Source organism: Choloepus didactylus, chromosome 18 (assembly GCF_015220235.1).
Source record: "Choloepus didactylus isolate mChoDid1 chromosome 18, mChoDid1.pri, whole genome shotgun sequence".
NCBI lineage: Eukaryota > Metazoa > Chordata > Mammalia > Pilosa > Megalonychidae > Choloepus > Choloepus didactylus.
In genome coordinates this window covers 24,341,378-24,366,265 of record NC_051324.1, presented here as the reverse complement: position 1 = coordinate 24,366,265, position 24,888 = coordinate 24,341,378, and the positions used below count along the sequence as shown (strand labels likewise).

At 38.0% G+C, this 24,888-nt stretch overlaps 1 protein-coding gene across 3 annotated transcripts in view; it reads left to right on the top strand.

Moving 5' to 3' along the window:
* Nucleotides 1-1,348: 1,348 nt before the first annotated feature.
* Nucleotides 1,349-24,888, top strand: part of BLMH (bleomycin hydrolase) — a 58,830-nt gene continuing 35,290 nt past the window's right edge. Inside the window, exons 1-10 of one of the 3 annotated variants that reach the window (XM_037810026.1) lie at nucleotides 1,349-1,585; nucleotides 1,875-2,075; nucleotides 3,374-3,483; nucleotides 6,383-6,524; nucleotides 8,102-8,190; nucleotides 9,560-9,652; nucleotides 21,451-21,606; nucleotides 22,815-22,973; nucleotides 23,083-23,150; nucleotides 24,252-24,369. In XM_037810026.1, the coding sequence (XP_037665954.1) occupies nucleotides 1,573-1,585; nucleotides 1,875-2,075; nucleotides 3,374-3,483; nucleotides 6,383-6,524; nucleotides 8,102-8,190; nucleotides 9,560-9,652; nucleotides 21,451-21,606; nucleotides 22,815-22,973; nucleotides 23,083-23,150; nucleotides 24,252-24,369 (1,149 nt within the window). In that variant the 5' untranslated portion in view covers nucleotides 1,349-1,572. The remainder of the gene's footprint in view (nucleotides 1,586-1,874; nucleotides 2,076-3,373; nucleotides 3,484-6,382; nucleotides 6,525-8,101; nucleotides 8,191-9,559; nucleotides 9,653-21,450; nucleotides 21,607-22,814; nucleotides 22,974-23,082; nucleotides 23,151-24,251; nucleotides 24,370-24,888) is intronic. The other 2 variants (XM_037810027.1, XM_037810028.1) reach the window with 2 other exon arrangements.

Sequence of the window (24,888 nt, the reverse complement as noted above, 5' to 3'; positions counted from 1 at the left end):
AAAAATTGTTTTGCATCTCTTTGCCACTACTTTGTGGCTTTCATAAGGGCAGGATTAAGCTTTGTTAGTCCCCATATCATCAGCAGCTTGCCCAGTGCCTGGTACATGGCAGATATTGAATATGTGTTAAATTGGGCAGGATGCTTGAACACCATTAGGAAAGGTCCAACGATTTTGTTTAGCATAACTGTTCATGCCACTCCCCTTCTTCAGACTAGAGATGGATCTCAGAATAGGAGGGTTGATGGGCTCCACTGGAGATAGTTGCTGTTGTCGTGTCCCCAAACTTTAGTTAGGTTTCTCCAGGGATATGGAGACCTTGAATTCTCAAATGACTGATTGGTGTCTGAGTTCTTTAGAGCCTGGGATGATTTTCAATCTAGGACCTAGATTCTGGGTTCCACAGAAAACTCTCACTGTTCTGAGTTGCAGATTCAGGATGTTTTTGGTGTTAATACAGACAGACTTGTAGTTGTTTTGTCACCTCTGAATCCCATCCCAATACCTCTCCAAGGGTTGACAGTACAACTGATATAAAAGGGTTTCACAATGTCAGAACCTTGAAAACCCCCTGGGTTAACCTGAAAGCTTAGAGGGAGGCATCATTTGCAGGTTTTGTAGAGAGCCTGCAAAACAGAGTATTGATGCACAAGACTGACCTTAGTCATTCCCCTAAGTTAAACCACACAATACATGGTGGGCCAGACCGAGGGCACTCAGGAACTCCACGAAGTCCAGAACAAAAAGTTTTCTTGTACCGAGCAGATGCATATTTGTAGAACTGTGGTAGTAGGTGGTGAGTCGGTAAGAGAGAGCTTGATTCCAGTTTCGCTGAAATACATGGAGTTGGTTCTGACTAGAATCCAAGCAAAAAGTTGCCACTGATAATGCAGACTGGTCCGCAACGGATTCTATAGCAAGAACTTTTGGAGATACTGTGTGCGTGTGTATGCGACCTGTCAAGCCATCCTAAGCCCCATGCTTAATTTTGGGGCCCCTCAGTTCTGTCCTATAGCCGTGAGCCCTCTCTTGTCTTCTCAAAAGGCTTAGTTGAGCCAATTCCCCAAGGCTACAGTATTCGAGCTCTGGGCCCAGCATGGAACTCCTCAGGCCCCTTCCCAGGAGCGGGCCTGATGCCGGGAGGGCGCTCGGGTGGCCAGGAGCCGGGCTCACAGTTAGCAGAGGGCGCCGGCGCTGTCCCGGTAGCTAGTGGGCAGCGCGCAGCGACCGCGTGGGCCGGAGGGCAGGCACGAGCCGCCTCCGGGCGGGCCAGGGCGGGGTCACCGGCCAGACCGCGCGCGTCAGCGAGCCCGCCCCCGTGACCCTCCCCCGGGCGGGGCTCGCCCCGACGGCGCTGACTCAGCAACGCGAGGGGGGAGTTTTGTCCCTCCGCGGACCCCGTTTATCGCGGCCTCAGCCTCCCAGCCGCTGGCGAGCCGGTTTCTTCTTTCCGGCGCTCCCGGAACGAAGTCTGGTCTGGCCACCGAGGCGGCGCTCCGCAGTGCGATCCCCGTGCTTGCTTGAGGACCCCGAAAGCTACCGTTACCCCCCCCCCCGGGCAGCGAAGGCGCCATGAACAACGCAGGTGAGGCTCTGCTTCCCCTGGGGCCCTGCGGGGGTCCTTTCAGGGGTCTCAGTGAGGCCCTGTAGGGAAAGGCGGGGGCTGGGACCAGGGGCGCTGGCGGGGACGGAGTTTTCTGGGTGGGCTGCAGCGGCCTGGACGGGGAGCAGCATCTTGGCGGAGGACGCCGGTAAAGGGCTGCTGTGCTGCTGTAGTCACCTCAGGATGCTCTTAGGAAGTTAGAACCGGCGTGTGGGAATCCCTGTAAGCTCTCTTCAGCCTCTTTTTAGTGTTACCCCATTTGGCCTTCCAGCAGGACTGAATTCGGAGAAGGTAACTGCTCTGATTCAGAAACTGAATTCCGACTCTCAGTTCGTACTTGCCCGGAATGTCGGGACCACTCACGACCTGCTGGACATCTGTTTGAAGAGGACCACGGTGCAAGGTGTTCAGCATGTGTTCCAGCACGTTGTGCCGCAGGAAGGCAAGCCAGTGACCAACCAGAAAAGCTCAGGTGAGATGTTAAACTTCTTACATACTTTATTTGACCTTCCTGACAGCGTCCCTCTTTGGTGTCTTATTTAAGAATGGTTTTAGAGGAACAGAGGATTGCATTGAAATAAACTTATGGAGAATTCTTAAAGAACAGACACAGTTAAAGGCAGGTGTAAGAGCATTCCCCGTGTGACTTGTTTTGGTGCTTTCTGGCTGGTTAGCACATTTAGTTTGAGCTCTAAAGTGACAAGTACATGGTCATCTGAGTGTAAGTTGCTATGTTCTTTCCTGAAGTTATGTGATCATGTCCCCATGTCTTGCAGATATAGATGCACAAAATAGGCCAATCAAAAATGTTCATGCCCTGAAAGAGTCCCCCATATTGCCTAAAGGCCATTTACAAATGTTTGAAATAGAAGACACTGTGATTTGCATCAAAAGATCATTAACTTGTTATTTTGAAATATGCTTCTTGGTTACATTTTTTTAAAATTACTTTATCAAATAAAAAAAAATTTTTCCTAACAAAATAAAGCAAAGCAATGGGAAAAACAAATATCCTGAAATAACTTCATTCCTTCCAATATACCCCTACCAATACAAAAGAAAATTAAAGAACCATGATTACGGCTTGAGCTAATGGGCTCAGTGGTCCCCCCTGCAGCTCACCAGTTTATAATAGTCAGAAAAATCCGTTCTCATGCCTTGTGGGTCAGGAGCTCTTGTTTTGCTCTCTGCTGTCTAGGACCACTGTCAGAGAAACAGATACAATGAAATACTGATCATCCAGGAGTTTAAGGAAGATATACTCTAACAAAATTGTTACTAAAAGTATTTTAAAAAGTCATTAGCTTTTAAAAAATCAGTCCCAGACTATCTGTTTTGGCAGAAGGCAGATCATAGCTTCCTTAGGGCCAGTTGCCCTATTTAACAGGTGTCTTATTATGAACTTTAAAATACATATTTTTGCCATTTGTCTTTTTTGACCATTGAATGATCTATTTATGATCTCTGTTCATGTTTCTCTAACAGTATGTCTTTTTCTAATGTGATCTTCTTAGGTGATTTGTAATTTGGTTCTTTATAGAATATTGAAGAGGTTTTTTATTATGTTAAGGATATTGAACCCTTTCATATATATTGCAAATAGTAATTACTATCATTCTTGATTTTTGTTTTTCATTGTCTTTATCTTTCTGATTTAGTCATGAATTGTCCAAGAGTTTGTCGTGGGTTCAGTGTCAGGGAAAACAGTTGGACTAATGTAATCTATTGAAAACACTCACCATGATTTCTTGGTTTGCTTTCTTATTTTAGGGCGATGTTGGATCTTTTCTTGTCTGAATGTTATGAGACTACCATTCATGAAAAAATTAAATATTGAAGAATTTGAATTTAGTCAATCCTACCTATTTTTCTGGGACAAGGTAGGGGACTGATCCTTTTTGTTTCAATACAAACCTTGGTAGGGACTGCCCCTTCATTTCTTGCTTTTCCAATTCTAGTTTGCCCTTCTGTTACAGCTGAGGCACCATTTATTCTGATTTCCAAAGGATCAAAAGTTGACTCTCTTGAAATTGTTTTTGGTTGGTGGTTGGTTACTTTTTTTGTTGTTGTTGTTGTTTCTTTTCTTTCTTTTTTTTTTTTTTAATTAAATTCAATTTTATTGAAATATATTCACATACCATACAGTCATCCATGGTGTACAATCAGCTGTTCACAGTACCATCATATAGTTATGCATTCATCACCTCAATCTGTTTTTGAACATTTTCCTTACATCAGAAAGAATCAGAATAAGAATAAAAAAAAAAGTAAAAAAGAACATCTCAGTCATCCCCCCCATCCCACCCTATTTTTCCTTTAGTTTTTGTCCCCATTTTTCTACTCATCTGTCCATACCCTAGATAAAGGCAGTGTGATCCACAAGGTTTTCACAATCATACTGTCACTGCTCATAATCTACATTGTTATACAGTCGTCTTCAGGAGTCCAGACTACTGGGTTGGAGTTTGATAGTTTCAGGTATTTACTTCCAATACAGTAAAACCTAAGAGGTGTTATCTATATAGTGCATACGAATGTCCACCAGAGTGACCTCTCGACTCCATTTGAAATCTCTCAGCCACTGAAACTTTATTTCATTTCATTTTACATCCCCCTTTTGGTCAAGAAGATGTTCTCAATCCCACGATGCTGGGTCCAGATTCATCCCCGGGAGTCATATCCTGCATTGCCAGGGAGATTTACACCCCTGGGAGTCAGGTCCCATGTAGGGGGGAGGGCAGCTAGTTCACCTGCTGAGGTGGCTTAGTTAGAGAGAGAGGGCCACATCTGAGCAACAAAGAGGTACTCAGGGGGAGACTCTTAGGCAAAATTATATGCAAGCTTAGCCTCTCCTTTGCAGTAACAAGCTTCATAAGGGCAAGTCTCATGATAGAGGGCTTGGTACATCACACCTCCAGTCCTCAATGTTTGTGACATCAGCATCAGTCCAGGTGAGGAAATGCAACACCTCCGCATTTTTCCCCAGCTCCTCAGGAAGGCCTGCAAATATATTTTTATTCTCTGCCCAAATTACTTTGGGGTGTGTCACTATTTCACTCTAACCTATACAGACCTACTATATCTCACTTCCCATTCAAAGTTCCATGTAATTATGGTGTTTGAACAAACTGACTGTAGAGTTATACTGTTTAGAAAATATAGATCCTGCACCAAATAGTCATCTCTCCCCTTGGTCTCACATGGAAGTTGAAGTTTTAAAACACAGTCAGTTTCAGCCTTTACCCTTTGGGCTGGTTTGCCCTAGTCTTAACCAGATCTGCTTCAGTCATATCGCTAATTGAAATCTTTTTTTTTTTAAACAGTTACTGTATGCGCTAATACTGACATTCATATCTGCCAAGCTCTAGCTCTGAGTTTCAGGTGTCACACAAATACCCAATGTTCCAGAGACCAATCAGGTTATACACTAAGGGATCAGCATCTCAAAGTTTGGAGATAGCCATTACAATTCAGAAATAGATTTGACTGCTGTAAGAGCTTACAATCTAGGGACCATTACAATAATCATTCCCCTGTTAGGCTGTGTTCTAAGATTCAATTCTGAGTTTACACATTATAGTTAGTCCATATTGGTGAGGCATTATAGTGTTTGCCTTTGTTTCTGGCGTACTTCACTCAAAATGCTGTCTACAGAATCCATTCACCTCTTTGCGTGTCTCACAGCTTCACTCCTTCTTGTAGTTGCTCAGTATTCCATTGTATGCGCACACTGCAGTTCATCATCCTGTTCCTCAGTCTATATACCCTTAGGCCACCTCCACCCATTGCAAATTGTGAATACTGCCTCCATGAACACCAGTGTGCAAATGTCCATTCATGTCTCTGCTCTCAGATCTTCCAAGTACATACCCCATAATGAGGTTGCAGGACCTTATGGCCCCCACATACTTAGCTTTTTGTGGAACCACCGCACTGACCTCCAGAAAGGCTACACCATTCTGCCTTCTCATCAACAGCAGGTAGGTACGTCCCTCTCTCCATGTTTTCTTCAACACTTTTACTCTCATTTATATTTTTTCTTACACTTTTATAGAGTTATATTCACATACCATACATTTATCTACAGTGTGCAGTCAGTTGTTCATGGTATCATCATAAAGTTGTAAATTTATCACCACAGTCAGCACTTGAACATATTCATTACTACAACAACAACAAAAAAAGTGTTGGGTTTTGTTTTTTTTTTTAGCAAATAATAAAAAGGATGATAAAAAAGAATAACGCCATACAATACAATATAATAGTAAGGACAGAAAACACCACCAGGTAGTTGCTTACTTTTTGCAAAATGCTAATAAGTTTACTCACCCTGCTATTTGCTTAATTTTGATTTTTTAAATTTGTTTTCAATAATTTTCCTTTCTAGCATCTTTATTTAGGTTATTTGGTCTTTCTAGGACCTAATTTCCCTTCTCTAGGTAGTACTTGTCTCAAAAACAGTAAATAATATTCTATTTTTTTAAATCTTCAAAATGTAAATTACGTATGTCCATTAAATGTTTATTGATTGAAGTTTCTAAATATGCAGATTTTGTTTCAAAATAAAGCAGTGCCTTGTTTTATTGGAATGTATACATAGACATAAGAGGAAACTTCAAATAGCCTTATGAAGCCAGATACTGAAATTTAAATTCCTACTTTGGTTAAAAAATACCTTCTATATGGGTCCACGGTGGTTCCAAGACTCTTGTTCTATTGATAATGCCAATAAAATTGTTGTCTCTCTTTTGCTTTAATTTTGTTTGACTTCTACTCTAGGTTGAACGCTGTTATTTCTGCTTGAATGCTTTTGTGGATACAGCCCAGAAAAAGGAGCCTGAGGATGGGAGGCTGGTGCAGTTTTTGCTTACAAATCCTGCAAATGATGGTGGACAATGGGATATGCTTGTCAATATTGTTGGTAAGAGCCTTTCTCTAAAGAAACTCAAATTCAGCATGATCAAGTAACACTCTAGTTAGGCATAGGTCATTTCATTAGTGATTATGTACAGAGTAGAATTGGTCTCTTCAGAAAGGTATGTGGTTAGCTCTAAGAACCTTTATCTCAATTTTGCTTTCACTCACACTTTCAACTATATAGTACCTTTCTTGTAAGGAGATGGATACTGGGAAGGGTGATGACTTGGAGAAGAAAAGGTAGCATTAAGTAGAGCTGTCTATACATGAAAAAGTTTCTCTCTTGTCCATTGACATAATCAGGTAACACATTGAAACTGCAACTGTCTGAATATGTCCTCTTTCTAAAAAGGGTTTTCTTCTGGGAAAAACTCTTCATGCTAAGCACTTTACAAAGCATGATAGATAAAAAGAACAGAATTAATTCTAAGATAGATGGATAAATATGCAGATTAAGTAACCTATGTAATAGTATGAAGCATAAGATTGCTAAATTTTCTGAATTAGATCAACATATGGGCTACTTGTTTTTTTGTTTTTGGTTTAATGCAATTTTATTGAGATATATTCACATAGCACACAATCATCCAAAGTGTACAATCAGTTGTTCACAGTATCATCATATAGTTGTACATTCATTACCACAATCAATCTTTGAACATTTTCATTGCACTAAAAAATAAAATTAGAATTAGAATGCAAAAGAACATCCAAAACATCCCATTCCCCTTCTCCCCACTCCATTGTGCATTTACTTTTTTTTAATACAGTTTTATTGAAATATGTCCACATACCCTACAGTCATCCACAGTGTACTGTCATTCACAGCACCATCATACAGTTGTGAGTTCATCACCAGAATGAATTTTTGAACATTTTCCTTACTTCCAAAATAAAAATAAAAGCAAAAAGAACACCCAAAACTTTCCATCCCACCCTATTCATCATCTAATTTTTGTCCCCGTTTTCCCACTCGTCTGTCCATACACTGTTTAAAGGGAATGCGAGCCACAAGGTTTTCACAATTACACAGTCACACCGTGCAAGCTACATAGTTATACAATCGTCTTCAAGAATCAAGGTCATTGGGTTGCAGTTTGACAACTTCAGGTATTTCCCTCTAGCCATTCCAACACACTAACGACTAAAAAGTGATATCTATATAGTGCGTAAGAATACCCTCCAGAGTGACCCCGCAACTCCATTTGAAATCTCTCAGCCACTGAAACCTTATTTTGTTTCATCTCTCTTCCCCTTTTTGGTCAAGAAGATTTTCTCAATCCCACAGTGCTGGGTCCAGGCTCATTCCCAGGAGTCATTTCCCATGTTGCCAAGGGGATTCACACCTCTGGGAGTCATGTCCCAAGTAGGGGGGAGGGTAATGAGTTCACCTGCCAGGTGGATTTAGAGAGAGAGGGCCACATCTGAGCAAAAAAGAGGCTTTCTGGGGGAGACTCTTAGGCACAATTATAAGTAGGCTTATGGGCTGTTTGTTTTTAAAGCAATAGCTATTTTTGCCAGGATTCTAACTCTGGAGTATACCTGAACCTTACTGAATGTTATAATTTTTTTTTCTTTTAGAAAAATATGGCGTTGTCCCTAAGAAATGTTTCCCAGAATCTTACACAACAGAGGCAACTAGAAGAATGAATGATATTCTGAATCACAAGGTTAGCATATGGAGCAGAGTGGGATTGAATTTAATGTACTTACCCTCTTAAACTTCTAACTGATTTTCCAAAGGGACTTCTGGGCATTTCAGTGTACACAGTTTGTGTTCAAGATAGCTACTTTTGATAGGCAAAAGTGGTGTGGCTGCATATTCATTTTAAAAATAATTGGAATTAGGGATTTTTTCATTTTAAACATCTTCTACTTTTATTTCTGATTTTAATATTTTCTTATGGGTACTTGGGAAAGAAAGTCCCGATATATTATGACATACTCAATACAGACAACAAGCACACTGGGTGCTGTGCCTCTCGCTTGGTTCTTGTGGAGGTGGACTGGGACAGTTTTATGTACTTACAGAACCAAAAGGAACTGTTTATGAGACTTCCTTAAAGAGTGTGCTGAGTATATTGGAAAGAAAAGAGACTCCTCAAACCACATTAATATAGTTTATCCACTCACTGCATTTTGATGTAGATACTAAACTGCTTTTTAATGCTTCAGTTACCTGAATGAATAATTCCTTCTTTTCTACATAACCCATTCTCTACATAACTCATTCTCCATGCACAATCCAAGGAGGATTATAAATCCTATAGGGATATTACTTTGCCAGCCAGACACCTTTTTGAGAACTAAGAGTTGTCACAACCTGCAGTTCCTGATCTATGAGGCTAATATTGGATTTGTCATTCCTGGGAGAAAGATTACATTTTTTAAATAAAACTATGCTTGTCTCCCCAACACTAGAAATATGTTATTTTCCACCCTGGAAACTCTGGGGATTCTTATCCAAAGGCTACAAGAACATTAATAGTACAGCATTGTATTCCATTTTGGGTAGGAACAGAATCTTCTTTAGCGCTATGATTAGATTTCAGACTCATGTTACCTTAGAGTGTGTTATCTCAAAATTGAAAGCAACAAAAATGAAAACTATCACTGGTGGTTGGCATAGCCATCCATGCTCATGGTTACTTGGCAGAGAAGGGAAAGTGGAGAACTAGTAAAATTCTAAATAAAATCCTCTTAGTGACTTAGTGACATGAACACCTTAAGTCTCCTGCTTTTTCTAAGCACCTATACTATCTCAAAGGGTACTATCAGTTGGAGAGCAATGCCTGCTTTCCCAGGGAGTGGTTCCATCAGTATTCTTTGGGAATAATCCATTATTTTTTCCCCTTATAGAAAGTGTTTTTAGCTATGTTTTTAAGTGGACTCCTTAGGGAAAAATCTGTTTGCTTTTATGAACTTTGCCATGGGTCTTGGTTGAGTTATACTTCAAAGTACATCTGTCACTGGCCTATTAGGCTCATTTACCGTTGAATTTGGGTAACTATTAGAGTGCTGAATAAGTTTCTTTCATAGATGAGAGAATTTTGTGTCCGACTACGGAACCTGGTACACAGTGGAGCAACCAAAGGAGAAATCTCAGCCACACAGGATGTCATGATGGAGGAGGTAATAGCAATTATTTGGATTTTTGTGACTCTTAAACTGATTGGGAAGCATAGTCATTGCAGTAAATGTTGAATTGAATTATTTTACAGTTGAAAAAAACTGAGGTATAAATTCACGTTGCATTTTTGGTATGGGATTTATACTTAGGTCTTTTAGTTCCCAGTTTAATAGACTAATTCACTTATTCATTTATTCATTTTGAAAATATTGAATACCTTCTGGAAGTTGGGCACTGGGGATACAAAGATGAGAAAGACAAAGGAAAAAGGAACATATGTATAATTATAATAAATCCAATGCTAGGGATGTGTAAAAAGGATTTGGGGTCATAGAGGAAGGTGTGACTAATTCAGTGACCTGAAGGCTTCATAGGGAAGATAACTGAAGCAGTTCTTGAAAGAGCAGTAGGAATTTACCAGGTGGATAATAGGGAAGACCATTCCAGACAAAGGGAATTGCAGTGCCATGAACAAAGGTAGAACCTTCAGAGAATACTGTGACTTAAACATACATTTTGAGGAATGTGATTGTAGTAAATTAAGCTAGAAAGGCACAGCTGTGAGGAATCTTGGTTAGATGCCAAGACTTTTGAATTTTGGCTTTATTCAATAGGAGTAAAGATGGGGAGCTATTGATAATTCTATCAGTTAAGATAATTGTATATGAAAGCATTTGGAAAACTTAAAAGCATTAAACAAATATAAGGTAGTGATATTATTTATTATCAAGGCAGTTAAGAATCTTTACTAGTTGATATTCTTCATAATCCAGAATGTATATCCATAAACCTGTGAAATTGCTTTGGGAAAAGAACAAAATTTTTCCTTTTTCAGCTAGTGGGCCCATTGGTGGGAATAATTTAGCCTGCTTTCAAGACCTTTTGTGTAGAATTAAAATGGCCTAATTTCTTTCACTGCAGTGGAAAACACTAATGCTTCACTCATGTTTTCTTGAAATTTGAAAGAGGCAGTATCGTGGAGTTGTTGAGAACATAAGCTCTGGGAGTCAGACTGTCTGAGTTCTAATCTTCTCATTGCTTAATAGTAATGTGACCTTTGAAAAGTACTTTAAGCTCTCAAGTCTGTTTGTTCATGTGTAACATGGGCTTAACACAATAGCTGTTGCTTAAATATTTGAGTGGATGAATGCAGAGGTTTCATTTTACCATATGCATTTAAATGATCTCATATTTACCTCTTTCTTCTTAAATGTTTCTACTGAAAAGTGTTGTCTTAGTAAAGTAGAAAAAAACAGGCTTTGGGGTCAGACAGATATGGGCTTGAATTCTGACTACCATTTAATAGCTCTGTTATCTTGGTTAAGATCTTTGTATCTCTGAGATTCAGTTTGGGATTTAAAATATATTCCTCATTGGATTTTTGTGAGGCTCAAATAAAGAATTAAATATAAGAATGGAAGACATAGGGGCACATGATACATAATACATAGCATAGTAGCACATAGCAGGAGTTCAGAAAATGTTACTTCTCCTCCCTGCCTTCTTGGAATGAGTTCTCTTGCTGAGCCCATTTCTTTTGCAGAATTTGCCTTCATTTAGGATTAGAACAAGTTGGCAGGATATGGTTGGGAATGGAGATTCTGTAAACACCTATGGAAAAGGGCCCTGACAATGCTTTTGCAGATTATAAACCTCCTATTGACCTTTGATGTTTGCTGTTATAATATGTGGATTAATGATGTTTCTAAGATCCATCTTCTGACCATGGGGTTGGTACAGGATGGTAAGTGGCTGATAAGAATTAGGGCAGATGTATTTCACCTATCTTTCCTCCTCTACCCCCATCTTGGAGAAACAGTAGGATACCACTTTAGCAGATCCTGAGTATGCATGGTTTATAATAATTCCACCTAAACTGTTGATACAGAATTCTGTGTGGTAGATTTTTAGATTTTTTACACTCTCCCAAATGACTCCTTTTTATTGGACCTGACTCTTTGGTAATGAAGAGTCTAACTGTGGTTTTAAAGCCACAAATTAGTACCTGTGATTTGCCTAGCCTTGTAGGCAAGTCAAAATGATGACTTACGTGAGCACCATGAAGCTTTGAATGAAATTTATGCAGATATCTTTGATTGAAGTATGCTTATGCTAACATTCTTTCTCAGAGAAGTGCAGATTGCTTGTGGAGATGACAGAGCAGATCTGTTTTGGAGACATGTAGTCACATCTATTGCAGTGTTTTCTCAGGGTTTCCACTCTGCTGTTAACTTCCAGATCCCCTAAGGATTATTAGTGTGTTCTCTACCGAAATGCTGTTAAAAGCAAAACATAAAACAAAGACCAAAAAACATTATTTGTCAGTGCCATGAAAAGGGACTGGAAGCCAATTTGATTGGCTTAGGAAATTCTATAGCTGTGGCTCTTGGCTTTTAAAAACTGTAGGTCCAGGATTGCCCCAGACCTTCAAAATCAGTTTCCCTGAGAAAGGAGCCTAGCTACCTGTATTTTTATTTTTTATTTTAAAGACTTCTTTGATTTAAAAAATTCTTGTATTTTTTGCATAGGTATTGATGGTTCAGACATCAAAAAAGTAAGGTTATGCAGTGAAAAGCCACCTCCTGTTCTCCATCCTCCCACTTCCTACCCCATTCCCAGTTAGTTTCATTAATTTCTGTTACTGTTATTAACTATTAGGTATCCTTCCAGAGATCTTTTGTTTTTAAAAAATCCAATACAGATACATATTATTTTTCTTTTTTGCACAGTTGTTAATATGTTATCCATATTATTTTGCACTATTTTTTTTTGCTTAACATGTCTTGGAAATCTTTCCATATTATTTGCATAGTATTCCATTTGCATAGTATTCCATTTTTGGATGTACTATAGTTAATTTGATTTGTCTTCTATTTATGGACTTCAGGTTGTTTCCAAACTTACTCTGTTAAAAAAAGTTGCAATAAATAACCTTGTACGTATATCATTTTGCATGTGTGAATATTTACCCATAGGTTAAATTTCTAGAAGCAGAATTTTGGAGTCAGAAAGAAAATGCATTTGTAATTTTGATATATAATGCAAAATTATCTTCTTTGGGAGTTTTACCGATTTGCACTCTCATCAGCAATGTCTAAAAGAACCTGTTTCACTTTAGCTTTATCAAGACAGAATATTTATCAAACAGTTGGATTTTTGCCAATCAGGTAAAAAATGCTGTCTCGTAGTTTTACTTTATAGTTTTATTTTGAGTGGGGCTGAACATAATTTCTGTGAACTGTCTATTCATATCCTTTACTCATTTTTCTTACTGGTCTTTTATCAATTTCTAGCAACTCCTCATATTACAGAAATTAGCCCTTTGTGATATGAGTTGCAATTGTGTTTCCATTTGTCATTTGTCTTCGATATGATTTTTTTTTGCTGTGCAGAACTTTTTACGTTCATGTAGTTAAATTTGAAATCTTTTATAGGTTTTTCCCCAAATGGCTACCCACCTTTCCTGAATAATCCATCCTCTCCTTACCCCTTAATTTGAGATGCCTTCTTTATCATATCAATCATATCATATCATATATATCATATCTAAAGTTTATGTATTTTAATTACTGAGACTTTCTATAAGTTTTTAATGTTTGAGGGCTAGTCTTATCTCATTGTTCTTCTCTTGTAGTTTTCCTGGTTAATTTTGTTTTGGCATCTGTCAGTTATGACATCGGTACTTTTAAAAGTTTCTAGGTGATTCTGCTTAAGAGCCAATGCTGTTAAGTAACTTCTCTTTTGGACTCTGAGAGAAAGGAATTACTCTTTGACAGCCTTGGGGGGACATCTTTGACAATGAAATTTAGGAGCTAATCTTTACTCTTTTAAGTTCTTAAAGGAAATAGATTTTATTCAAATATTGCATTTCCTTTTTACTAAGTAGATATAATAAGCAGGAAAGCCCCCTTTAATAATTAAAGTTCTCAAGTAATAGTAACTAAATATTTAAACTCAGGTAGTCTCTTAAGTGTCCTGGAACTGGGAGGATAGTATGCAGGAATTTATTTTTTAATCTGGTCACAATAACAGTCTTTGCCATTGGTCTACCAAGTTGGCTGCCTTCCTTTGGAAGATTTCATGTCTCTAAAACAGTATACATTCCCAATTAAAATGGAGATGAATTGTGTGTCATGTTTGCTTACAGCCTAAATACATTCTATATCATTATGCATCATGCAAACCCAAGTATAATAATGCCCTTTATTCTGTAATTTTGTGAACTGTCACCATTTAAAATAATCTTCACTGGGTCTCAAGTCACAGTCTCTTTCTTAGCTCACTTAAGAGCAGAGTTGTATTCAGAAAAGGTATCATGATATCTCTACATTTCTTCTATCAGAAGTTAGTTGCTACTGTAAAAAGAGTGGCAAAAGTCTAGAAACATGCCTTGCTCTTCTTAAAGAGGATGAAAAAAATTTTAGTCTTCCTAACTCTTGATTTAAAAGAATGTTCAAAATTGCACAGAGTCAGACTTAGAGCCAGCCAGCCCAAGTTTCTATTTCTGATGGTGGCACCCAAGCGGGATACTGTGTTAAGCACTCTGGTCCTCCACTACATTGCATTTGAGATGTGCTTTGAATGAAGTGAGATTGGGGTGGAAAGCATTCTAGATTGTGCTCCTGAAAGATTTGGTGAGTAATGAATGGGCTAGTTTTTCTAGAGTCTTGGAGAGGAGCTAGAACAGTTTCTCAAAAAGTGATATGAAGTCCATCTGCATTATAATCACCAGATGTTTGTTAAAAATGCAGATTCTTGGGTCCCATGCCAAATATACTGACTCTGAATCTCTGGGGGTGGTCCCTATAATTTGCACTAAATTGATGATCCTGAAGTACGTTAAAGTTTGAAGCTAGGAGAATAGTAAGGTGGAAGGTTAGAATTAGATACATATAATAAGGGCTTTGTCTACTAGGATGAGAAATAGGCACTGAGAAATAGGGAAGGCTTTTAAGCAGAGGAGTAATGTGATCGAAGCTTTAGGAGATTACTTTTAAAGCAGTAAATAAGTGAAACTGGAAGGAGGAAAGGTGGGAAGACCAATTATGAAGATGTAGCAATCCAGGTGATACCACTTTGTTATTTCCAGGGATAGTGGCAATAAAAATGGAAAGGAGGAGAGAAATGTGAGAGAGATCTTAGAAAATCTGAAGGGCTAGGTAACTTACTGTAGGGTACAAAGGAGGATTCTTCATTAAAAATAACTTTTAAGGTGTTAAGCCTGGTAATTGGGAGAATGCTGCTGCAGTTCATACAAATAAATCAAGAGAAGCTTTTTTCAGAGATCACAGTGAAGAGGAGAGATATTGACTTTCAAGGCACTATCCACTTAGAAATGGGTTTCAAGCATATGGAAACAGTTCTAGGGCTCAGGAAATAGAATGACCTAGGAAAAATGATTAATATGATAGTACAGATGGCTGAAGCCTTGGGAATAACTGAAATCTCTTGAGGGAAAATAGAAAGATAGAACAGGTCTGAGTACAGAATTCTGGGAAACATCTGTATTTCCTAGGTAGGAGAAGGAAAGTGAGGGCCAGAATTATGTTATGATGCAGGTGCTGGGTCTCATTGTCAGATGCTGCAGACAGGTCAAAGAATATGAAGACTAGGAATATGAAGACTAAGAAAAGGCCACTGGATTTCCTGAAGAGATTTGTAGACTGGAGAATGGAAGGAGCTAGATGCAAAGGAGTTAGATGGTGGCAAGAAAAAGCAGCCAATTTCAAGAAGTTTAGCAGTGAAGAGAAGGAGAAAAGTTGGTAATCATGAATTTCACAAATATTTACTTAGTACCCACTAAATATCAAGCATTTTTCTAAGCACTGGCTGTACAGTGGTGACTGTAGTAGACTTTACATACTAGTTGAGGGGGACAGACAATACACAGTAAGCAAGAAACTGGCAGTGATTGATGTGGGCTCTGAAAAACATAAAACAGAGTAAATCATAAAGGAAAAAGAAGAGCAGGTAGAAGGGGGACTACTTTAAATTTGGGTGGTCAGGAAAGACCTTTCTGAGGTCCAAATTGAGTTGAGACCTGTGTAACAAGAATCCAGCCACTCAAAGACCTGGGCACAGAGCATACCTGGCAGAGGGGACAAGTGCGAAAGCCCTCAGATAGGGAAAGCTTGGTATCTTTGAGGAACAGAAGAAAGGCAGTGGGGCTTGAGCTTGGAAAGCGAGGCAGAAAGTGACTGGAATAGATCCTGCTGAGGAAATGGACCAGCTTAGATAGGGCCTTGTAAGTTTGAACTTTTTTCTAAGTGAGATAACCCACTGAGGGGGAGGGGGTTAAGCTGAGAAGTGACATGGTTTAATTTTTGTTTTAAAAAAGTTCACTCTGGCTCTTTTGAGAGTGGATTGGGAAATAGCAAGAGGAGGTGAGAACACCTGTTAAATATACCTTATTATGTCTTTCCCTGCCTGAAAATATTTTTAATGCCTGTAGAAAGTATCTTTTGCCTGCTTTTGCAGTCTCAGGTGGTGTGTGTGTGTATACATATATATATATATATATATATATATATATATTTAAACAGATTTTGTCCTTCTTTCATTTTCCACCAGAAAACAGTAGAGGGCTATCTTCCCTTCTTTCCTTTTTTTCTGCGTATCAACAGTTGTCAAGTCCCTTATCCTTCTTGCCTGTAACTAACTTATTTACCCTCAGCACTAAAGTTTCTTCAAAGTGCAGCTAATTTCTGTGGAACTTTGGTGTCCTCCTCCTGGCCATTCTGCTCTGTGATCAATAGGCCATTTTACCTTTGAGCTTGGTTTCCTCATCAGTAAAATTTAAAAATTAGGATAGATGACTTCTTAAGGGCACTGCAGCTTTGAATTTTTATAGCAATAGAAGTAACATATTTCTACAGTGCTTTAAACTATACTGTACAATCTATCAACAACCCAGTATTGTAAATAGAAATGAGGATTCTAAAATTCTGTCACTTCTGCAAGTGGTTCCAAGCATTGAAATCTTTTAGCCTTACCTGTTTTGCTACCTTTACAAGTAGCTTGGGAACTACCTTCCCAATCTATAGGAAAATTTTAATAATCTGAATGTAAGGGAATAATTAACATTAAATTCTCCTGGTTTTTTAAATCAAATTTAGAGTCAGCAAGACCATGTCATTGTTGGATTGGGAGTTGAAGGAAAGCAGAATCAATTCCTAGGTGTCACTGAGCCATTTGTGTTTCTGCCTTCAGCTTTCCTGCATTTTGGAAAGCCCATGTTCCTTGAGTCCATCCCCTTGACTCTGTTTTAATACCTTCTATCAGGTTGTTTCTGACACTCAGTTTTGTCTAAAAATCACAGTTACAAGTCATTCAGTAAATATTTCTTTAGCATTTGCTGTGTACCTGGCACTGCTCTAGGCATTTGAGATTCAGCAGCAAACAAAACAGACAAGAATCTCTGCCTTTGTGGAGTTTACATTCTAGTACGAAGAGACAAATAAAATATGTCAGATGCCAGATGCATTTTTTTGCTATGGAGAAAAAGAAAGCAGAATAGAAAGATAGGAAGTGCTGGAATGAGGAGTGGGAAATTTTGATTAAAGTCACAAATACATTTCCCTAAACGGGCTAATTGTGATTTTTCAATATGTAATTATATTCTGAAGAATTTGATTGTACTCTGTTTTTTTTTTGTTGTTGTTTGTTTGTTTTCTTTTGTTTTGTTTTTTAGTTCTGTAAGATTTGTGTTCCATGTGCAGTATCCTTTTTGTCCTGAATGCCAGTTGCCTCTTGCAGGAAGCAGGTGATGCTCCTGCATTGCCCACCAGGGAGCAGACTTAGATAGCCAGAGCTCACTGTCTGCTGCTTGCCAGTTTTGAACCTTTGGGAACAGCAAGTGTTATTTCAGAACAGCAGAATCTCTTGTAAAGAAAACTGTAGTTTCAGGGACCCTGGAATTGTAGTTCAGAAAAATTTTTTTTTAATTAGAATAATTTAACTAACTTGTTAGTGGCTCAGAACCAAATATTTCTTCCAAAGTGTTACAGACTGACTTGAATGAGAATGAATTTGGATAATTTGCAGTCATGGTAAACAAACAATATAAAATAAAGCAACATGTTTCAAAATACAGAGTTTTACAAGACTCTAAGAGAAAGACATGTCACTTTTATCCTCATTTATGCCTTATACACATATTTGATAAAAATTCAGATGTATAAAACATATGCAATAGGGCATAAGTATTTGCCCTGCAAAAGAATTCACCATAGAATTCATTTAAATGGCAGAATTGCAGCTTAACTAATGCATTTTTGGGGGGAGAAGAGAATAATTTAACACTTTTTACTTCAGATAACTATCAGAAGTGTACAGTAAGGTATTGCATAAATTACAGTGTAAACCATTCATATTTATCTTTAGAACATGTTTTTAAGGAGTCAGAAATTCACTCAGTTGTGAATCTACATTTGGCTTGGCCCTGTCCTTTCCCTTTTTTTGGTCAGGGCCAGGCTGAGTTAGATAAACCACCTTTGGATAACTGAGAATTGGTCAAAATGGTTCCATAAGTACATACATATATAACAGCAATTATTGGTTGAAAATACAAATCATTTAAATCTATAAAACCTTCCTAATCTAAACATCTTCTAACTATACACCTTCACTGTCATTGTCTTGACCTAGTTTCCAGTGGCAATGTTCTCCTCATAATGACAGATTCCTAAAGTTGCCATTTGTAGCCTTGGTGCTGAGCAAATACAAAATGACTCTGGCCCCTGTGAATCCCAAACAGCTCATTAATCCATAGCTCGAGTAGGTCAATTACAGTTGCTAATATGATGCCCTGCCACTTCTTTTCCATGCTAGAAAATACCAACCTGAGATGGTACAACATTAAAAGGGAAGACGTTTAAGGACCAGCTGTTCAGGCTCATAAAACACATAGTAAAATCTATTAAAGGAAGGTTCTCTTTTAGAAAAGGGAACAAAACAAAATGAAGGCAAGCATAGCCTCTTCTATAGGTTAACCTGCTTCAGATAGTTGAAACAGGCTGTTTCCTTTAATAACACATGAATTAAGAGTCTCTTTAACCTTACTTATAGGCCTAGTGTCATGGGCAGGCCTTTTCCTAGTTTACTAGCTTTAGCTCAGAGAGTAAGTTAAACCTTGGTTACAGGAATTATACCTCTTTTCTTCCAGTCAGTCCCAAGCCTTTTTGTGACCTAGAAGGCACTGGGGATGATGAAGAGAAATACAGTGGTTGATGATGACATATGGGTGCAGGCTGAGAAAATCGGGGGGTCTTGTGTGTGTGTTCCCTGATCCATGAGGAAACCAGGTGGGGACTCGGGTGTCTAATGAATTTCCCTAAAGGTCAAGCTGGAGAAGATCTGGCTGCTCAAAATAACTATTCAGGTATGGCTAGAGAATTTCAAGAAATGAGCTCCTTAATTGGTCTTACAGGATGAAATGGTGAGGTCAGGGGTGTTAGGAAGTCAGGCCGACATAGGAGGAGGTGGCAGAAGGGGACAGAAATCTCTGAAGGGAGAGAAGAGTGAAGTAAGGGAAGAGGGTAGATTCTCTGGTTAAGAACAGCGGAGTTCTTCAAAGTGGGGGAGTAGGGAGAGGAGAGGAGGACAAGAAGCAGTTCTTATAGGCTATACCTTTGATTTGATCTCTGAGCCTTCCCTTTTTGTCCACTTTTAGAGTACTTTCAGGATTTGGCTTAGGTTGTCCTCTGAGATACCCATCATCTTGCCCTGGTTGAGGCCTCTGGGATAGTAAGAGCCCACAGAATTATTAAAACAGTATTTGAAAAAAATAAAGTAGCTTTACTGCTTCCAAGAATGACTCTAGAACATGGGATAGGATTGACTACTCTAACCATATCAATATTTAGCATACCTTTTCATAAAATGTAGAAATAAAATCTATCTAATGTGTCATGATTGCAAAGTGGGTCTGTATAAATGGACAAATTGAGGGAGAAGATTGGAGAAAGACAAATTTGAGATATGAGTTTATCCCCAAGCAGAATTTGCCCATGTATAAGTTTCTAATCTATGAAATGAGACAATAACAATTGTTTGGGAAGCCATTGTTCTTGCCTTAATGAGAGGAAAAGGAGAGAGAAATGTCTTTAATTACAAATGGATTTGATAGATGATTATTAGCTGTACTCAGGTACGAACCCATAGTGTATCAGTCTGAGAGGGAATCGCGTGTTTACTTAGATATCGAGTTCTGGATGTTGGAGTCTAGGAAAGCATTGCCTAAATAGATAAATAAGCCAGGTTTGAACTCCTAAATCCAAATTTAACACCAGTTACTGGAGAAGGACTTCTGATTTTTTTTTAAAAAAACTGTTTTTAGTGTGATTCTTCTAGGGTTTGTTGGGGATGTGGAAAATCTTTAAGACCTGGTTCCTCTCTTAGTAGATTAAGTCTAGCTGGAGAAACATTAAAGTAACATAAATGGCACTGTGGAATCAAATCTTAATTTTTTTATGCCAGAAGCATTCAGAGAAGGGAGTAGTCAATGTGAGCTGGAATAATTAGCTGGAAAGCTTTCTGGAGGAGGGGCGTCCTATGCTGAGCTTTAAAACCTGGGATATGATTGAGATCTGAAGAAGAGAGGAGACAGTAAATTATGAAGGTGACAGTGAGCCAAGTGCATTCAGCAGACAGTAAGGAGAGACTGACAAGACTGACTGGAAGACAGAGTATATGAGGGGAAATAAGGTTGGATAACTAGACTGAGAGCCTTTAAAATCAAACCATGCTCATCGGGTAGACTACTTATTTATCCTATAGTGGGATATGGAGAATGGGTGATACAGAACAATGTTCAAGCAACTGTATAGGCAGGGCTATAGTCTCTGTGTTAGAGACTATAGGAAATGCAAAATATCCACGACCTGGTCTTTATTCTTAAGAAGTTTATAATCTTTTGGAGGAGACAAGTTACACGAAATTCAGAAAGTTACAGTAAATAATAAAGGCTCATTTCATGTGCAATGGAACTAGCATTGAAGTCAGACCTAAATTCAACTCCTAATTCTTCCATTTATTGGCTTTGTGACTTCAGGCAAGCTATTTGTTTCCCTGAATCTTGATTTCCTTATCTGTAAAATGAGGCCATCTATCACCTTTGTTTGAAAGGACTGAGAGATAAGATATTCAAAGATTATATTACAGTGCGGTAGTGTTCCTTTTTTTTTCATGCTGTACCCACAGATGCAATCTTTTTTTTTTTTTTTTTTTTTTTTTTTTGAGGGTGTGTGACATCAGTTCAGACTGTGGTTTTGCCACTTACTGGCTATGTAACCTGAAGTAGATTAATTAATTTTTTTTTAATTTCAATCTTCTCTTCGGGCAAAGGGGGGGAAATTACACCTTGAGGGAGTCTTATAAGAATTAAATGAACTTAGCAGATATATAGTATCTAGCACAAAACTGATACACTTAACGAATGTAAGACCCATTTTTCTTGAATGTGATAGAGCATATGGTACAAATAATGCAGTCAATAAGTGATGAGATTGGATCAAAGTAGTGAATGGGATGGAGAAAGAAGGGACAGATCTTAGTGTTATTGTTTTTTTTTAAAGACATAAACAAATTTGATATGGGAGAAGTACTTTCTATACTCTGATCTAGTATAAGGCATGTCTCTACACTTTTTTTTTTTTTTGTCTTTCTATAAAATGAGAATAATATAAAATATATCCTTGGATTAAAAGGAAACTAACTTTAAAGTGTGTAACATCATTAGAAAATGTGTTATGGTCTCACTTGTCCCTAAGTATTGCTCATCTTTCCCCCTTTTCTCTTCCAGATATTCCGAGTGGTGTGCATCTGTGTGGGTAATCCACCAGAGACATTCACCTGGGAGTATCGAGACAAAGATAAAAATTATCATAGGATTGGTCCCATAACCCCTTTGGAATTTTATAGGGAACATGTCAAGCCACTCTTCAATATGGAAGATAAGGTTGGAGACTGCTGCTAGCTGTTCACTTTCAAATGTCTGTTGGCTATAGGAAAGGTTGAAGATTCCTAGGTTAACGTGCATGATCATCAAATTAGACAATAAGCAAATGTTTTATTTCCCTTCCTCTGAGTTATTTTATGCATCTAATAATGTTGGTCATATCGGGATCCTATCACCTTTCCTCAAGGTTCCTCTTCAGAGACTGTTCAAACTCCAGCCAGCAGAGAATAATATATTGTTCTGCCTGAATTATAATATGAGAATAGTATAAACTATATCCTTGGATTGTAAGGAAGCTAACTTGAAGGTGTATAACATCATTAGAAAATGTGCACTTCCCAAGTGCTCCCCTGATTTAGGCCCAGAATCATTCTCAGGTACAATACAAAGTGTTCTGGGTGTTTCTTATCATGAGTTCAGAGCACCTCTGTACTGTGATCCCCTTTGGGGACTCACTCATAGAAAGGAACAGTGTCCCCTCCTAGTTTTTCCTGCCCATCTGCCTAAGCAAGGTGGATAGAGCCTCTTTTCTCTATTGGCTTTTTGACCCTCTTCTATGCAAATGGATTTTGTTTTATGATTGGAATCCCAGTTGCACTGAAGTACTGCTAGGTATTGAGACTGTTTTATAACTTGAGAGCAGGGCTCTTGTAGTGATGGATCTCATGCATGCAGTTTCTCAGAATTAGTTTTGGGTCAATTTTTACCAGTAGTAAAAACAGGTAATAGAAATCCCAAATATGTCCCAGTTAAGAATAAGCACATTTGCTTTTGTGCCAATTAGAAAATGTGGTGGCTTCTTGCATATGCATTGTGCTGCCTTTTGTTTCTTTGTTGTTTGATGGTGTGGTTTGTAGTACTGTATTCTTTTTTGTTGTTGTTGTTGTTGTTGTTGTAATCAAATGATTCGGCTATTTTTTTTTTTTTTTTTTTTTTTACAAAACAAATCGTACATTCGATTGTTCACAGTACCATTACATAGTTGTACATTCATCACCTAAATCAATCCCTGACACCTTCATTAGCACACACACAAAAATAACAAGAATAATAATTAAAGTGAAAAAGAGCAATTGAAGTAAAAAAGAACACTGGAGTACTGTATTCTTAAGGCAGAGATGATGATCTTGATACAAACATATGAACCTAGAGTAGAGGTGTGTCTGGCTTGCTTTTTGATCTAATCAACATTGTCTTGATCTCAATAGATTTGTTTAGTGAATGACCCTCGGCCCCAGCACAAGTACAACAGACTTTACACAGTGGACTACTTAGGCAATATGGTTGGAGGGAGAAAAACTCTATATAACAACCAGCCCATTGACTTCTTGAAAAAAATGGTTGCAGCTTCCATCAAAGATGGAGAGGTTGGTATTGTTTTTGTATCTTTCTGATTGGAGTTAAAAAATTCTTGTTTCACTATTTTAGGGTGTAGTAGGAAGATAGGATTTATATTTGACTTTCTTCTATTTCTAGGCTGTGTGGTTTGGCTGTGATATTGGAAAATACTTCAATGGCAAGCTGGGCCTCAGTGACATGAATGTGTGAGTGCAAGAAATTTGTAATAGTCATTTGTGATTGTTGCTGTTGGAGTACACTCTTGATATGAAATGACTGCTAAGGTTCATCCAAAGAGTAAGATTGGCCTAAGGATAGGTCTCTTTCTTTCCATCCTGAAGAGTTCAAAGGCTTATAGCAGAAGCTCCACATACTTAAATACTCTAAGCCATGAAGTCTAGATCATTGTTCATATCTGACTTAAAATATTTGGGTATCCCTAAAAACCATCTTATATGAGAAAGACGCTTTTAAAAAAATTGACTACCATGTAAATCTGCTCAGTGCATTTGGGAATGTTATGTAATGAAAGGTTTTGTAGAGTTCTTTTTTACTCTTTGATTCTTCCTAAATTTGGTTTTAAGTCTTTATGACAACTAAGATTAATTTGCATGCTCACTTTAAAGTAGTTCCTCCTGATCTTTTGTGACAGTGAAGGTTCATTTGTGCACATAATCATAGAAGGTTCCTTGGCTGTTAAAATATACCATTTTATGGTTACTTACAGGAAGTTGAGTAAATATCTTGAGAATTAAAAAAAAGGAGAGAGAAAAGTAATCTGCTAAAAGAGAATTAATGAGATTTTTTTTAACTTTGAAACTGTTTTCCAATATTTTTGGAATTATTTGCTTAAATTTCACAGTTAGCAATTATCTAAATGAATTCAGAAATTGGGAGGTTTTATGAGCTCATAAGGGAGCATTTTGAAAGAAGTTATTTAAAAAGCTGTTTTCATTGCTTCTAAAAGTTCTTCTCCTTTTTAAGATTTTCTTGCCAAAACAACAATGCAAACTCATCTTGTCAGCTTTTTGTCATGGGGAATTTATGTTTAATCATTTGATATTTTCTGGAGTACTATTGTGACACATAGAGAATGGAGTCCCCTTGAGAGATTAAATTCTGCGTTTACCATTTGCTCTCTGAAGAGTTAAACTAGAATTTTAATTAGAGTTAAAGTCTCTCTAGAGTTAAAATTAGAATTAAAAACTTATTTGAAGCTTTTAAACCCCTTCAGTTTCTTCCTTGTTCCTTTACAATCGGAAGCCATGATTGTGCTCCCTTTATTTTTACCAACATTCTTGTTACAGCTATGACTATGAATTAGTATTTGGTGTCTCCTTGAAGAACATGAGCAAAGCTGAGAGGTTGACTTTTGGTGAGTCATTGATGACCCACGCCATGACCTTCACTGCTGTCTCAGAGAAGGTATGACCCTTGCATGCCCACTGCAGTGTTTACACAGATGGAATTACATTCTCTTTAAAACTGTTAATCTATCAGAGCTTCATTCATAGTGTATATGATTTCTGCTAAAAGTTAGCTTCCAACCAAGACACTGTACCTGTGTCACGTGGGGTCCAGCTGTATACTCAGAGGTAATAAAAATAGGAACTTTCCATGAGGAGCAGAACTGGGTCAGCGGAAAGTAAGAAAGTAATCCTTTTCTACAACTTTGGAAGTACTTGGGGTGAAGAGAAGTCAGCAAGGGAACTTGGGAGAGAATAACTTGTTATATAAGGAGTTAAATGTGCCCTGAAAAGTATCAACAGTGTTCATATCTTAATGACCTCTATTCAGACTTACCTTCCTTTCATTTGTCATTCAGATTCTTCTTCAGTAAAGTGTCAGTAATTTGTGGACTCCATGCATGTTATTGGATTTATGTAGAACTTCAGGAAATTGGATGTAAAGCTTTGAATTTTCTGAGAAATAGTCTGAGTAGTA